Source organism: Temnothorax longispinosus, chromosome 10 (genome assembly GCF_030848805.1).
Source record: "Temnothorax longispinosus isolate EJ_2023e chromosome 10, Tlon_JGU_v1, whole genome shotgun sequence".
In the NCBI taxonomy this organism is placed as follows: Eukaryota; Metazoa; Arthropoda; class Insecta; order Hymenoptera; family Formicidae; genus Temnothorax; species Temnothorax longispinosus.
Genome location: NC_092367.1, coordinates 2323194 through 2338903, shown reverse-complemented (window position 1 = coordinate 2338903; position 15710 = coordinate 2323194). Strand labels below are relative to the sequence as shown.

Genomic DNA, 15710 nt, shown 5'->3' with positions numbered 1-15710 from the left:
TAATTATATAAGAAAATTGTTTTTTGAGAGTTCTCTTTCTTGAAAATAAAATTCCTTTTTGGATTCTGCAACGTGCCAAACCTTTCAGTGAGATTACTAACTTTGGTATCGTCGGGCAGGACCACAGCTTGAAATCAGCCCCGAAGAGCTCGCCCTCCTCGACCGTCTGCGGCAGATGGATATTGAGCGTCTCCGGCAGGAATACGGAAGTGAGAGCACCGGCGAGGCTCAGCGATCCCATCACAATCAGGGGTAAGACTCTCGAGTAGACCGCCAAATGAACGATGTAGGGGAAGGTGAGGAGGCCGATACCGGCGATGAAGGAGGCAATGCCCATCGCCTGGGACCTCAGTACGGTCGGCAGCAGCTCGCCGACGAAGACGTAGAAGACGGCGAAGGACGCAGCGATGCCGAATTTGCCGATCATCGCCAGGCTCACAGTCACCCAGACCGCGTCTGCTGCGACAAAGGCCGATCATGTATACAGGATGTGTGATTCCATGGATGGAATCTTTAAGTCCTGATTTTGTTCGTTCATGTCATTTTACTATTCCTTAAATTTCTCCTATCTTCTTTTTAACGAAAATTTGAGATTTCTGTGAATATCGTGGGTTTCCGAGGAGAGAGAAGCTAAAAGTATGCGTGCGGCGTGACGGTAACTAATTTATAAGCAGGTCGAACGTTTATTCATAAACGTCGTGACGTCGGCAACAGTAATTGCCTCTCACACCGTTGGACGTGTGACAATATCATGACGAATTCAATAAGGTAATGACGTTGAGGCCGCCATGACGCAAAGGCGTGCGATTCGGCTTAATACTTTTATTCAATTTTATCCCGCGGAGATAATCGAATAACGTGGAGATGAGCAACGTGGTAAACGGTCGTCATCATACATTTTATCCCGGTCGGTGTTAGGGATATCATATCCGGCGTTCCATATCCACGTACGTGCGATACGACAAAATAAATAATTACATTTAAATATTTGAAATAATTCTGAAATTGTTCAGAGAGATGTAAAATTATTTCTGTTCGCTAAAGACTGTTTGAATCAAGACGTAAATCGACAAAATAGTACCTTCGGGCACGAACATGCAGGACACGCAAGCGAGCCCACCAAGCATCATAGTCACGCATAGTACCCATCGCCTGCCCAATCTGTCCATTGCGTACCACGTAATAAAGTACGACGGAATCTCCACGATTCCTCCTGTAATGAAGATAAGAAGGATCTGTTAATGCAGGATTATGATTAATAATTTTTTCATCTCAGATCGCGATGCACTTATGTTAACGAGCAAATTGGCGAGGAGGGAGAGAGAGAGAAAGAATCCTTTACCAATGAAGAAAGCTAGGTAATCGGAGACACCCAGATTAGTCGTGTTGTAGGATAGCCCGTTGTACACCACCGCGTTCGCCACCCAATCGAAAGCGAGGATGAAGAACTTCTTTCTGATATTTGGATTTGTGATCAGGTCCATAGGCGTCGCGGACGACGGCGGCGATCTGTTCTCGCCTTCCACGTCGATGTTACTGTCGTTGGAATTCCTACCGTTACACGATATCCCTTGCTTCTTTAATATTTCTATCTGCAAATAACGTCGCTAATGACTTCATATATAGCCCTTGCATTGCAAAATAGTAACGAAGATGTAATACCTTATCCGAATTTAATAAATTATTAGCTTAAACTAGCCGGCGTTGATGGGGATCGTAAGGGATTATCATACAAGGTGTCAAAGGGATGAAATCAGAGGGAGGGAATGGGGTGTCCAGGTCTCGCAGTAACCTACATTTTCCGCAAAGGTCTAGAGGGTAACTGTGCAAAATTTGGTCCAGATCGATCAAAGAGTTTAGGAGTTAATGTAGGAAAGACACTGACAGACACAAGCAGAAGGAATCGGCGATTAAATAGTGAAGTTACCTCCATCTTTCTGAGAAAGTTCGTAGGCACTGTTTTGCCGTTGACTTTTGCCATCTGTTGGACGATCGCTTCCGCCTCGTCTATTCTATTCTTACTGAGAAGCCACCGCGGTGACTCGGGGATGATCCAGTAGTAACTGAAGAGAAGAATGAAAGGCACCGATGTGGCTAACGACAGGGTATACCAGTGTCTTAACAAGTAACCCTAATCAGACAAAAGGAAAAGAACGAAAGCATATAATGACAATTCAGTTAAAAATAGTTACTGTTTTTAATTTCCAGGTTTTCTTTTTTGCAAAACTTGAAATTTCCACGAAATTCACGACTACCGTGCGTATCTGGGCGCGCGCGTAGCTTCGGGAACGTCCGAATGCCGGAATGTTTCTATTGCATTAGCATGCAGCGCGGCCGACCACTCGTATTTGCATACGCTCGCACCGTATGATGCACGCTGATGGATCGCTTACAAAATGATCCGCGTTGCACCCTCGCGTTGAATCCATTGCGAGATCCGCGAGTTGCCTCTCGCGGGATAATACGAGCTTTGAGGTATTCGCGATAGCGAGATTTTGAAACGACTAGCGTATTCGCCACTTTGCCCCTTCGTATTTTGTAAAGAAAGAGTGCTTACCAACAGCGCCAGAAGAGACATCGCCGTGGCGAAAAACATGCAGATCACCATCCCAGCGAATGTACGGTATCTCGGTCCCATTAATTCGAGAGCTGCAACGAAATTTATCATACAGAAGTATTTTGCATTTTACACGAACGTCGATTTCGATGTTTCTATTTGTGATCACGTTTCCAGGTGGCAGAAAGACGTCTTATTGACGTTAAAGACGTCATTAAGACGTTATTAATACGTCATTTGACGTCACTCTGCTACCTGGGTTTGTGCAGTAACTGACTGAAAAACACGATCCTGATCTTTCGGACTTTTCTCCTGCATTTAAATTTTCCTTGAAACTTTTGTATTAGGTTATATATTTTTTTAATAAGGATGCTTATCAGCATCAAAAAGTTAAATCGATTATCGATTTAAACATGTGGATTTACTGTTCCAACAAAGAGCTGTGTGTTTAAAAACCAATAAAAAAATCGGCGCGCAATTTGGAAAAAGTATACAAAATTCACACAATTATTATTAGACTACCAAGATCTACCTCGGACCTTAAATTGCAATTTTTCTAATTGATATTAGATTTTTGTTTAAAATTAAATAGCCTGCGATTTACGTGTGCCCAACGTACCGAGTATAAAAGGTATCTGATAAATGGCAGGAAAAAAGAGACCGTTCACGGTCCTCAGCGCCGTGTAGATCACATAGTTCGGACTGAAGCTCGTGGCGATGGAGAATATCACTTCGAGAAACAGGATGGCGAAAAAGGCCGTCCTCCTGCCCCATTTGTCCGCGATCCAACCGAACACGACGTTGCCGAAGAGGCTGCCCACGTAGAAAAACGTCGTCGACGTGGAAGGCCACCAGCTGTTGTCACATACCAGGTCTAGCTATGTGGATGTAGAACGCCATTAAACTACTTCGCCAGCGTGTAATTGTATACCGCGCCGGAAAAGTAATCCGAAGATTAAAAATAATAAACTAGACAGAAACTGAAATAAAAAAATAATAAAATATTCATATCAACGCGTAATTTATTCATTTCTGTGTTATTTCTACGGAAAATGTCAAAGTTTTTTCGATATAATAAACATTGAAATTTTATTAACTAAAGAAATTAGTAGAACAATAAAATGGAAACTTTTTGTGGAGAATATATACGTATATCTTATTGACAGTAGTATCAAGAAGAATTGTATTAAGCATGTATGCTTTAATAAAGTTTAATTAACGAGACTGTTTTAAAGTTTCTGTTTGTGCTTGCTTACTAATCGAGAGATGCAACTAGACGTACCAAATTGTCGATAGATGTCAAAAGCGAAGACTAAAGTAAAATTACTATATATAGACACGATGGGAAATTTTTCACGTAAAGGGGGAGATATCAACTGCGTGATGACTTCAAAGAGCGAATGGTACCGAAGAAATAATTGGCCCGAAAAAGTGATTAGTCCGATCAAATCGCTATTATTTTTTCCTACGTGAGCATAAGTATGTGTACGTCTGTAACGCGCATGAGACACATATGCAATTGCGGGCGTCGCGATTCTGATGAATGTGACTCCGAGATCTTACGAGAGAGAACTTGACACGTTTGCATCATGGTATAAGAATATAAGATGCTGTAATCCCAGAATGCGTGAACCCTCGTTCAAATTAATGAAAATTCTTAAACTCACACAGATCCAAGTATGAGAATACAACGTGAACCGTTACAACTGCTTGTTTTAATGATAAACAAAAGCTTCAGATTTGCAAACGTGATACGTTGGAAAATATTTAGCAAACTTTGGAATATAGCTTCACCAAGATATTTAACGTCAAAACTTTAAAGGGCTCCGATTAAATTTCCACTGAAAAAAATCAATTAGGAACTCATGGCAGAGAACTGGTCTTTCTTTACGTACACTTACTTACATTTAAAATAAAATTTCGAAGAATTAACGTGCAAACAGACATCTGGCGTGGCAGGATAATTTTAAGCAATGCTGTTTAACTCTTTAAGTACGCAGCTTTGTATGAAGGATCTTTTCTAATCCTTTTTTTCTTTTTGGATGGAATAGTCCTTCTGTGCCCCTTCTCCGGGAGGTTCAAATTAGTAAAGAAGAATTTTTTAGGGTAAATATTATTTTATTATAGGATATTCCTTAAGCAGTCTTTATTTATTTAAAAAATATTCAGAATGCTACGAAAAAATTGAAGTCAAATATTTTACATGATCTAATCAATATTTGCCGAGAGAAGCTCGACCACAAGTTTATCGCAGAAGAGTGCGCTGAGATTTAAACATCATAAAGCATCCTGTGCATCCGTAGAATGTAGAATGCATACGGAGCTGTGGGCCGACATTAGTGACGAACCGGAGTGCGTGCTCGCACACGTGTGAACACACGCGTCACTCGGCCGATCGTCATTTGTTCGTCGGTCCAGCATCGGCGACACACGCACGCGGGGAACGCGCGCGAGGAGGAATGAGGAATGGAATCGGTGTGGAGGGAAGCTGAGTGAGAGAGGGAGGGAGAAGGAGGGATGCCGCTGGACCAGCAGCGCGGCGCGGTGGAAGGGGGCGTTTCATCTCGTTGCGTTTACGCAGGAGGCCTACCGATGTAAGTACGCGCTCGTGTTTATCGCGAGTGGGGCAGTGGGGGCGCACGTGCGTGTATGTACGTGTGCGAGCTTTTCAGCATGGCATGGAAATCGCACAGGCTCGTAGGCGTACGGGTCGCGCGTAAGTATGCGTGATGCGCGTATCCGTACGCGCGCGTCCGAAGGACGCCAAGGTGTATTGGTGAGGCTTCCCACAGTGAGAGGTGTCCATCACCCTCGTTTGACAGGAGGAACACGATCCCCCCCTCGCGCCCTTTAAAGCCCCCGTCTCTCCCTCTGTCTCTCTTTCGTTCTTCTCTGGCGCGATCTCGCGCGGCGAACCCGACACGAACGCCTCGATGATCGTATGTTTGTTGATGTAAATGATGACGATAAATGCGATACATTTTAATTGGATTTTAATAATACTCTAATTAAACAATTATTTTTCCTAAAAAGTAACGAAATACCTATAATTTTTATTAAATTCGTGCGATATCGCAAAGTCGCGAAATTTGGATAAATGAAAGAAAAATCTTGAATCTTTTTTTAGACGTTTTTCTCTTATTAGTAACGAAGATTGCGTCTCGGGACTTTCGAGAAGTGCATTGTTAAACACGTTGACTTCTCGTACTTGTAATTGTGTGAGTTTAAGAGTTTCCATTAATTTGAAGATGCAATTGAGTTAATAAGCGTATCCCAAACAAATGAAATCGCAATCGAGTGGCTATTAGCCTCGACAAATAAAGTTCACCGGTGGGTGTTAATAGTTTTGACATGAAGTCTGATTTAAGCAAATTGCCACTCACGGACTTTCGAGGTCTGCGCGAAACGCGCAAAAGATAAATTGCGCGGAAAGACAGGAGAGTGTGCCCGCTAACGATGATGTTATCGAGTTATTGTCAAGGGCAGTGCACGCGCCCATAAGGACACTAATAACACGCATGCATTTCATCACCCTGACACACTTCGAAATCAATATTGATATGACCGTAGTGCCGTTCATTACCGCGATTGTTTTTGTCCTGCTCGTTGCGCGCAGGTTTAACATCAAAATTAAATTCTACGTTGAATTATGGTGAGCACGGTGACAATAGGTGCTTTCCATTTACATCAAAACTCAGATAATTCTCACTTGTGACGTCGTTCTATCCTTTTTGGCAATTAATGAATAATAAAGACAGAGTGACATCACAAGTGAGAATTATCTAAGTTTTGATGTAAATGGAAAGCAACTAATATTTGTGGAACGATGCATCGAAGTAAGTTGCAAAGTGTTGGACCACGCGAGAAAGAAATGCAAAGAAACGACACTAAAAACTTTTACATTAGGTAGTTGTACAACTCGGGAATTGATGGTTTATCGGTGATAACTGAACAATCCGTGGCTAGTGATCCATTTTTTAAAAACTGAACATCGAAATTTGACACGAGACTCAAAAGCCTCTACTCGCCACGCGATATTTATCCTGGAACTGCACCACAGTTTCAACTTTATGCGTTTGGGTACGCGTGTATATTTACACGCTCCGGATTTACGCAGACACATGACGCAAAGAGCCATCGAGGCAAATCCTGTCCTTCCGTTTTCCGTTCTTAATCGCTATCACTTTCTACCGTATGCAGCCGTACGCCAACGCTTCAGTCACCCCTTTTATCGTTTATACATCGCTCGTTTCGTTACGAAAAAGTCGCCTGGCCCCTGTCGATATATATATATTTTGTCAATCTATTACGAAGTGGTTAATTAAGTAGATTCGCGTATCTCTAATTGCAATCGCTATCGTTCAAGTTATTCTTACTATTGATTTAAGATAGATGCTTTACATGTTCCTAGCAATTAATGTGGAAGGAAAACTCGGAGTTTTGTTAGTTTGAATATCAATCTAAAGTCAGCGATTTTCAAGTACTCTCGCGTGTCCATACATATTCATGTATTCATTAAGCTGCTCATTGATCCGCGTGATACAGAATGACACGGCGTCCTAAGGAACCTGCGGTGGAACAAGCAAGAAATAATCCTTTCCCTAATGAAATATATTTGTTCAAATTGCCGCCTGTTGTAACGACAAGTCAACTAACGCTGCTTTATAAGAGAATTTAGAATTTAGTTATGAAATAATTTAGTTATCGATTTTGTACATTAATATAATAAAGATTATTATTATTATTATTAATTTTCTCGCTTGAATCTCTTCTGAGATGGTTGCGTCAAGTAATGCTAATAATTGTAATTATACGAGCGTTCGATACGCAAAGCAAATTATACAGATGTATAAATTGTGCACGTAAAGCGCGAAATATATGGATATAAATCATCTTTGCCCTGCGAGAGACAAATTAGATCCGGGCAGGAAGCAGCGGATATGCGGTGTATTCGTCTTCGGCGAGGCTGCTTGTCACATGTCGACACGGAAAAGACAATGACCCGTTCCACGGTCTCGCGCGGCGTGATGTCATTAGAACGAAGCTCCTAAATCGAGCACAATAAATCATCCGATCGGAAGTAAAGTATACAAGCGCGACTGCCCACGCGCGCTTTGCCACTGGCCAACGTCTCTCCCTCGTCGATGCATACGTTCGCAAAAAAAAAAAAGAAGAAGAAGAACACTTTTCTAGATCGACCATAAGCGTTCCAAAAGAATAACTTCATCGTTTCAACAAAACAATGTATCACGTATTAATTAAGCAAGCGCCACGTTAATCAGAAAATTTCAATACAAATAATACTTTAGAAATAAAATGTACGAGTCGTTGTTTTATCGGTACGTCGTGTTATCTCAACCATCATTGAAAATGAAAATTGTTATACAGAAAACGTCTCGGAGATACGAAATCGTTAGACGATCGACAAAGAAAATTTGCCGAAGAACGCGAAAGGTGCGGAAGTGATCGACTTGCGAAGACGCGAGGACGGGGGAGCGGCGAGAAAAGAGGAACAGAGAAGAAAAAGAGAAAACGGAAGCTGGTCACGTTGAATGCCGGCGGCAACCAAGTACGTAGGAACATATACCCTCTGCATGAAGAGAGCTTGGCAGTTTGTGCGAGGCGTTTGATGTGACATATCACATGACCGGATGCGGGGGTAGGTAAATTGGTCGGCAATTGCTGACGCCACCAGAGCTGCAACCTATCGGCCAGTCACTCGGTCGCTCATCAACCTTGTTCACCTGTTGACGATTATCTCGTTGCTGGAATTCTCGCGCGCGTATCGGCCCCGCAGAAATCTTGGAAAACGCTCGCGTCAACGCGAAACGCGCCACGTCACCTCTCGCAATTTTCGGGGAACGCTTGATGAATCGTTCACCGCGCGGGCGGCAGCGATGTTGATGGATCGATCTATTATCGCTCTGTTCAATATTATATAGATTTTTATATAGATTTTTAACGCTGCTTGCAGCACCATTAATTTATATAGCGATTCGTTATGCAATAATTTCGACAGAAAAAAAACCCCAGAGGCGACGAGAGGTACATTAATTCCAGTAATAATTTAATTCGCTAACTCGATAATGGTGTAGCGAAACGTGACGCGCATACAAATCAACGAGATTTATTTCCCACGTTTATCGCATTAAATTAAATCCCGGCGCAAAAGGGAGCTAAATTCGACTGTATAAATTGTTGTATTTCGCGTCAGTTAAATAAATTTTGCGGATGATTAATTGAAAGGACGGAAATGCAATGGCTGTAATTCATGTAACCGTCGCACTGAATAAAAACCGGGCGTGCAAACATCGGCGAGAGAGCGGATAAACAAATATATAATACTAAACAAATATACAATAAACGTAAAACGTGATACCGCGTGAAACGGTGATAGGCTTAACGCCACGCTTATCAGATATTTTGAGAAACGCGCGAGGAATACGTGTATAATTCTGATTTATCAAATGCAATGTCATAAAGGAGACTAACACTCGTGATATGCAAAATAAATATTTCGCTCAATCCATAATTTCGGCAAGTAAACGTACTTTTTTCTTTTTTTAAACATCACTCGCCTTTCAACACGCGAGAATTGATGTTTTTCTGTTTGCATCGTGAGAGTCTTCAACTCGCAGACTGTTGCAATCTGCGACATTATTTTATGGTTTTGTGGTTTATCGCATACATCAAATAATTGTCTCATAACGATGCCCGCTATGAGATTACACACAGTTCTTCTAGCGCAGCAAAGTCGGTAGAATCGAATAGAAGAATAAATGAAAATGAAAAAAAAACACGCCTAAGATCCTCGACCCCGCGTGCATCGCGATTCCCATTTACGCCAGCAGTCCACCGCGTTGTCTAATTGTGGCAATTTAATAATGTCTTAATGAACACTTACGGCTGCTGCCACGTGATCGCGAGGTTTAGCCGCCGGCCCAGTTGTTTTCTTCGGTATTCAAATATGGCGGAAAATAGCCACTTCTTTCGGAAACGCGATACGCGGTGTTGACTTGACTGCGGACTTAACATGGACACGTGTTGCCTTCTCGAGAAGTTTTGCAGCAAAACAAATGTATAAAATTGTAAGCACAGAGTACCGATATATAAATCGCAATAAAATATAAATCCTTTCCATTTATATTTATGATAGTACTGTTATATATAAAACAATTTTTGAATTCGGCAAAAGATTGAAAAACACACGCTTCATATTTTATCACGGGAAGCAATTTAATATTATATCAAGAGTTTAATTTCTATAATGTACATGTTTACGAAAATGCGGTGACGAATATTTTATGCAAGCAAAATAATGGGTCCTCGTCATAGACAGAGGATATGACGAATCATCTAGGATAGATAGAATTATAAATATTAATTTCACGCCTTAATTCTTGACCTCGTACTATTAAGAAAATTGTTTTGTGCATACTTAATCTTTTTCAATAACTTCAGTGAGAAGATCAATTGCTTTCTTCTAATTTCTTTCATTTCTCTTTAGTCAAAGAATTAATTTTTAATGTATTCTCTCTCTCTCTCTCTCTCTCTTTTCTTTTTATCTCGCTGCGAGGAAATATCATTTCTTTGCTTCGATATGTTTTCACTGCAAATGTAATCAAATTGCCCTCGGCATGTTTACTTCACGACGACGATCGAGAAATCGTATCGCGAGGTACGACAGACGCGGGAACTGTGTGTCTCAACATTTGGCCATTTCGTTCCACGATCGTCGCGCTTAATCGGAACTAATCGCGCGTAATCCGCGCCGCACGATTTAATCCGTTCGCGCCAATCATACTCGTCATCGCCGGCAAATACTTCACGGAAAGCGAGACCGTGCGAGAACATTGCGAAGTACACGTAACTTCGCGATTCCGCGAACGGGACGCAGCAGAAAACTCGTCGCCGCGATGCACTCATTGGTGCACAAACGCCGAGATACACACTACGAAGCCAAAGGCCAAGGCGACGTGGGTGAAATCCGATGCTATGCGAGGAAAGAAATTTGTCGGCGACTATTAAGCCTCGTGGGAGTATTAAGCAAATCGTCAAAGTACACTTCGCGCTACGACTATATAGAGAATAGAGAAACTAAATGTGCATTTATATTCAGACAATTTTTTTGTCTTCGACATTTTTATGAGAGTTGACCCATAACTGGTATCCAGACTGTCCAGTCCGCGGATCACGTTATTTCGTTTAATAAAAAAAAAAAATATGAAACAGTAATTGAACCGAACAAATCGATCGTAAAGTATTCTTCATGATTGATTGTATCTGTTAAATATTTTATCATATTTTCGAAATCTCTCTGAATAAAAATATGAATCCTTCTCCTAATGATTCAGCACTGTTGCTTACTTTAAAATTACCCACTCGCGTATGAAAATGTTTTTTTCTTTGTTCGCGAATTTAAAAAAAACTGCTTCTGCTCTGCTCTTAATGAATTTAATCTGTCGATACAGAATTATTTATTATAAATTTAATTTTGTTAATTTATTATTTTGCTAAATATAAGTAAATTGCGGGTGGAATAATTTCATTTTTACGAACGATCTAAAGTCGATATTCTGTAACATCCTGATGACAATATAGCCACGTTTTATTCTAGAGATTTTTTACAACAGTATAGAAGAACACAAGTCGACTCATAAAGTCGAAATTACACCAACTGCAATAATTTAAAATTTTTTACGACGCGTTATATTATATAACGACGGGTAACAATAGAGACATCGTTAAGCAGTTAAATACGCAGAACACCGGAAAACGCTGAATATATTCCATTCGTCTTTAGATGAGATATTTCATTTAAAAAAAGTCGTTATTTAATTGGAGTTAGATTTACATCTCCAAATTAAAAATTGCTATGATTATTGTTTGCCGTAAAAATAATTGCTCGTCTTTCAATGGAGACAAAGAAATTGAACTTGGATTCCTCTACATCAAAGCTATCCAAACAATCCATAAGATCTGCCATTGCCCACTCACAATCAGTGCGAAACGTGAATGCCTCAAGTGCCTCATTACGACGGAAACAGTCGTCTCGGCACGTCGGCACGCCGACGAATGGCACGCGGTTTTTTTTTCGGTGAAAGAGAAAAAGTCGAGTTTACCTCGGTCACGAGGGTGCTGTCGTAGTCCCTGGTGTCGTAGTTCCATCCGTACCGGCATCCGACGATCGGCCAGTCGGGGCTACTGACCGGCGGCAATGGCAATTGGGTCGACGGTGAATCGAACGACGGAGACGTGGTCAACGACGGGCTGTCGGTGGTGTTGGACATATTCGTGGCGCCTCCGAGCCACGAATCAATTATCTCCGTGTAATTCACGTCGTACATATGACACTTGGAGTAAATCCTCCTGCCGTCGGGCTTGACCGAGTACGGCAACGAGAGCGCCTTCCTCTCCTCCAGCGACATCAGATCCGTCAGGTTGTCCAGTTCCGGTATCCTGCACCAGTGCTCTGGCGAGGCGCTCACGAACACCTGTCTCGAAATCGCGAGTCTTAATTAAGATTAATTATTCGGACCCGCACATTGTTTTCGCATCTGCCTTTTACTGCTTGTATGAACATTGCTAATTTAAACCATCTGACTTACTGTAGGTTTTACTTTGTAATATATTATGCAAGACTCAATATGTTTTAATATTTACTTTCAATATTTTATAAATTTGAATGTCGAATATGAAGCATTTTTAAATTTATTCGTTTGCTTTCGCATATTTTATCAAGCTAGAATTTAAATCATCGTAAAAAATTTCCATAATAATAGCAAACTCGCCACTAATTTTTATCTATATGCGAAAAGATTGTATACATAATTTAATGTTGCATTAATATTAATCGTACGACCAATGTAATCCGATTTATGAATAAAAATATCTTTTATTTATTGTAAACTTGCGGTTTACGATATTCTTTTGAAAAATAAAAATATTTGCTTGAAATTTTGTTACATAAATTAAGAACAAAATTTATTCCGCGTCGTGACTTTTACAAAAATCTTATTCCTGCCCTTAATGCCACAATGCATTAATCTCCATCTCGATAATGATCTCCAAACAGGGCACACCTCTCCGAGGTGACATCAGACAACGTGCTTACTTGTGAGAACGCCAGGAAGGCGGCCGGCAGGGTGGCGGGTATGCACAGCAAGTAGTACATGATGTTCTGGTATCGGCCCTTCTCTCCCACGTGTACCAGCACCTCGTCGAAGTCGATCGAGCTCATCTTTCCGGCGATGCCGCGACTCTGCCGTGTCTCAACAGTTTGACCACGACGGTGTGGACGACCAGCACGGCGGCGGCGGAGACGACGGCGACGACGACGACGACGACGACGACGACGACGATCGTGCACGATGCGACGGTGGCGTGGTACACCTTCGAATTACACGGCATGACCGCCGTCGCTCATCCTCGAAGGCAGCCACGCCGAATTACAAACGCACGTTTCTCGCCCCCTTCGTCCGAGACCGCGCACCAAGGAAGTTTTCCTCCTCCTTGGCGGCTTGCCTCTACCCTCCCTCGTCTCTTCCACCCCCGCCTCCTCCTCCTCCACCTTCTCCTCCTTTTTCTCCTCGTCCTCCCCCTCGTTCGCCCCCTCGTCCTCCTGCCGTCCGGCTGCCTCACTCCGACGTACCCCCCGAGCGTGCCGAATCGGGCTGTTTCAAGAGCGGCGGGCTTTCCGCGATTCGGAGCGCGTGCTACAACGCGCGTCTCACCACCGGGTATACGGGGCACAAGGTCGCGCACGGTACCACCGAGATCACTGCTGTTAAACCTAACGAGTCGCGGTTGATCGGGTCCGAGATACCGATCTGCATCCGGCTGCGACGAGCGCGTTGCACTTCATGTCTCATGTCGCACGAATCTTGTGTTGAGTCTGATCAACACCGACGAGGAGCTCCCCTTCGACGAAGAGCTCAACACCGAGAGCGCCAAGTCGATCGCGACGCGAACATCGATCAGTTTGGTCCTCGATCGCGAGGACTCGAAGACGAGAGGAAGGAAGCTGACGGGAAAGGAAAGTGATAACTGCCGCTTCGCTCGATCGCCGAGTCGGTCTGACCTCAGTCGATCCTCCACCACTTGGCGCTGTCTCGAGGGGATCGAGTTAGTCTCCGCTTTTCGACAACCCTCCTGCGAAAATCGCTTCGCGACTGTTGACCGCGTCTTCTCGCGGTAATAAGGGGATTACTACTCGACGAGATCGCCTCGAGTAGTCTCAAGTGTCATCGAAAGCGCACTCCGCGGGGTTTAAGTCCTACAATCGATCGCGCAAACTTCTCTCATTGATGATCACCGATTCACCTGATCGCACGCGCGCGCTCATCGCGGTGCCCATTCATACCTCAGTCTGTTTACGGAAGTGTCTGATTGACTCTCGCCGTCTCCCTCTCTCCTCCTCTCTCTCGGTCTCTTTGTTAACGTGTGCACGCGTTTATTAACGAACGCGCGTTTCTCCCGCACTCGGCCGCCGCGGTAGGCCGCAATTGTTAACACTCCTCGACACCGCTCTCGCGACTCACTCGCGACAATAACGCAGCCGGCTCCTCGTTTCGCGGGGCCTCGAGGGACCGTCCCTTCATCCTCGTTCACGCACCGCGTCCGCCCACCACGTCACGTTTTCGCGAGATCACGAGCGCGTAGATCCCCGCGTGGATCCCCGGTCGCTGCGGGCAGAGCGTTAACGTCGTCGTCCTCGCGATAAGAGCGGCTCATACGCCGCGGGCATCGCGGCCACGACGATCAGCCATTGCCGGAGAAGACCTCCTCTCTTCTGATCCTACCGAACATCATCTTCGTCGGAGTGTCTCTCCACCTCCTCTCTCGGCCGATCGAGAGCCGCCGCCGTCGTCGTCGCAGTCTCCGTACGCTCGTCCGCCTCGCCACTTCTCCGTCCTTCTCTATCTCTCTCTCGGTCTGTCTCTCTCGCTCCCTCTTTCTGCAAACGAAATTCCCTTCGTAGCGAACGCTATTTGTCTGTCGTAAGTACTCCGCTGCTCGTTAGCTTCCGCGTGCGACGCGCGCGATCATGGCACGAGCAACGTAGCGCCGACGGATTTGACATTAAGGATCGCATCCGCGTCTTCCCAAGAAAACGCGTTATATTCTAGAGAAGTGATATGTCGCCAATAAATATCACAAATATCAAACGATTACCTCTTGGAATTACCTCTTGGAGAACATGGAATTCCCTATTTATTTTTCCCTCTAGAGAAAATGATGAAATCTTTTATCGACGAAGTCTGTACAGGTTTCGAAGATATATATTCATGTGATTCAACTTTTCCCTGTCGACTTAATACGTAACAATACGATTCTTATTGCAATGCCGGAATTTTGTATTATAGAATTCATTATCCATGATATTCAGGTTTGTTAATATACAGTCATACTTCTTATTCTTCATAATCGTTCTCTTTCTACTTATCAACTATTCTTACTTTTGTAAGCCCTGCTTATTCGAACGTTTTAAATCCGCATAGCACTTTACCCTTGTAATCATTGAAGCGTTCTAAATCCGTGTAATGACTTCCTCGAAGTTTTAATCTTCCGTTTATTATATATGCATGTACGCGTACATTTTTTTTCTCGGCGCGATCTAATAGCCAAATAGCTAGCAGAATACCGACAATATGCAGATCTAAACATGAATATGCGGCAGATTCCTGTCCACTGCGTCCTCATAAAGGCTTATTTTCTGCTGCCACAATATATAATCGCAGAAACGCGCACAACGTGCCATCAAGATCTGCTATATCATGATATCAGATTCTGCTAGATTTTTAGTTTATTTCTACATCTGGCACAGCAGATCATGCTTTGCTACTGCCAAAATCATGCCAGTATAGCATGAGACACACAGTTTGTAAAGCCTGCTCTTAGCAGACGTGACTTGTATGTACATACATACAAGATAAATTAATTTTAATTAATTATTTAATGAACGCAAATATCCAAAAAACGCGAATACTCAGCAGACATAAATATACAATTATCTCGAACTTTTATCTATGTTACTTTTTTGTCTAAAATAATTTCGTGCAATGGACTGTGAAGATAAATAATAATATTTAAATAATCACAAATATGTGTGAAATTAATCGCGTTGTCTAAATCTCAGTCTTTCAGCTTATAT

General features: G+C 42.9%; 1 protein-coding gene across 3 annotated transcripts in view; it reads right to left on the bottom strand.

Moving 5' to 3' along the window:
* Positions 1-15710, bottom strand: part of LOC139819975 (organic cation transporter 1) — an 89698-nt gene that overhangs the window by 830 nt on the left and 73158 nt on the right. Inside the window, exons 4-11 of one of the 3 annotated variants that reach the window (XM_071789814.1) lie at positions 12672-14513; positions 11680-12051; positions 3177-3435; positions 2558-2649; positions 1928-2131; positions 1343-1592; positions 1082-1213; positions 102-459 (exon numbers count right to left, since the gene is read on the bottom strand). In XM_071789814.1, the coding sequence (XP_071645915.1) occupies positions 102-459; positions 1082-1213; positions 1343-1592; positions 1928-2131; positions 2558-2649; positions 3177-3435; positions 11680-12051; positions 12672-12797 (1793 nt within the window). In that variant the 5' untranslated portion in view covers positions 12798-14513. Of the gene's footprint in view, positions 1-101; positions 460-1081; positions 1214-1342; positions 1593-1927; positions 2132-2557; positions 2650-3176; positions 3436-11679; positions 12071-12671; positions 14514-15710 lie in introns of those variants that run through there. The other 2 variants (XM_071789816.1, XM_071789817.1) reach the window with 2 other exon arrangements.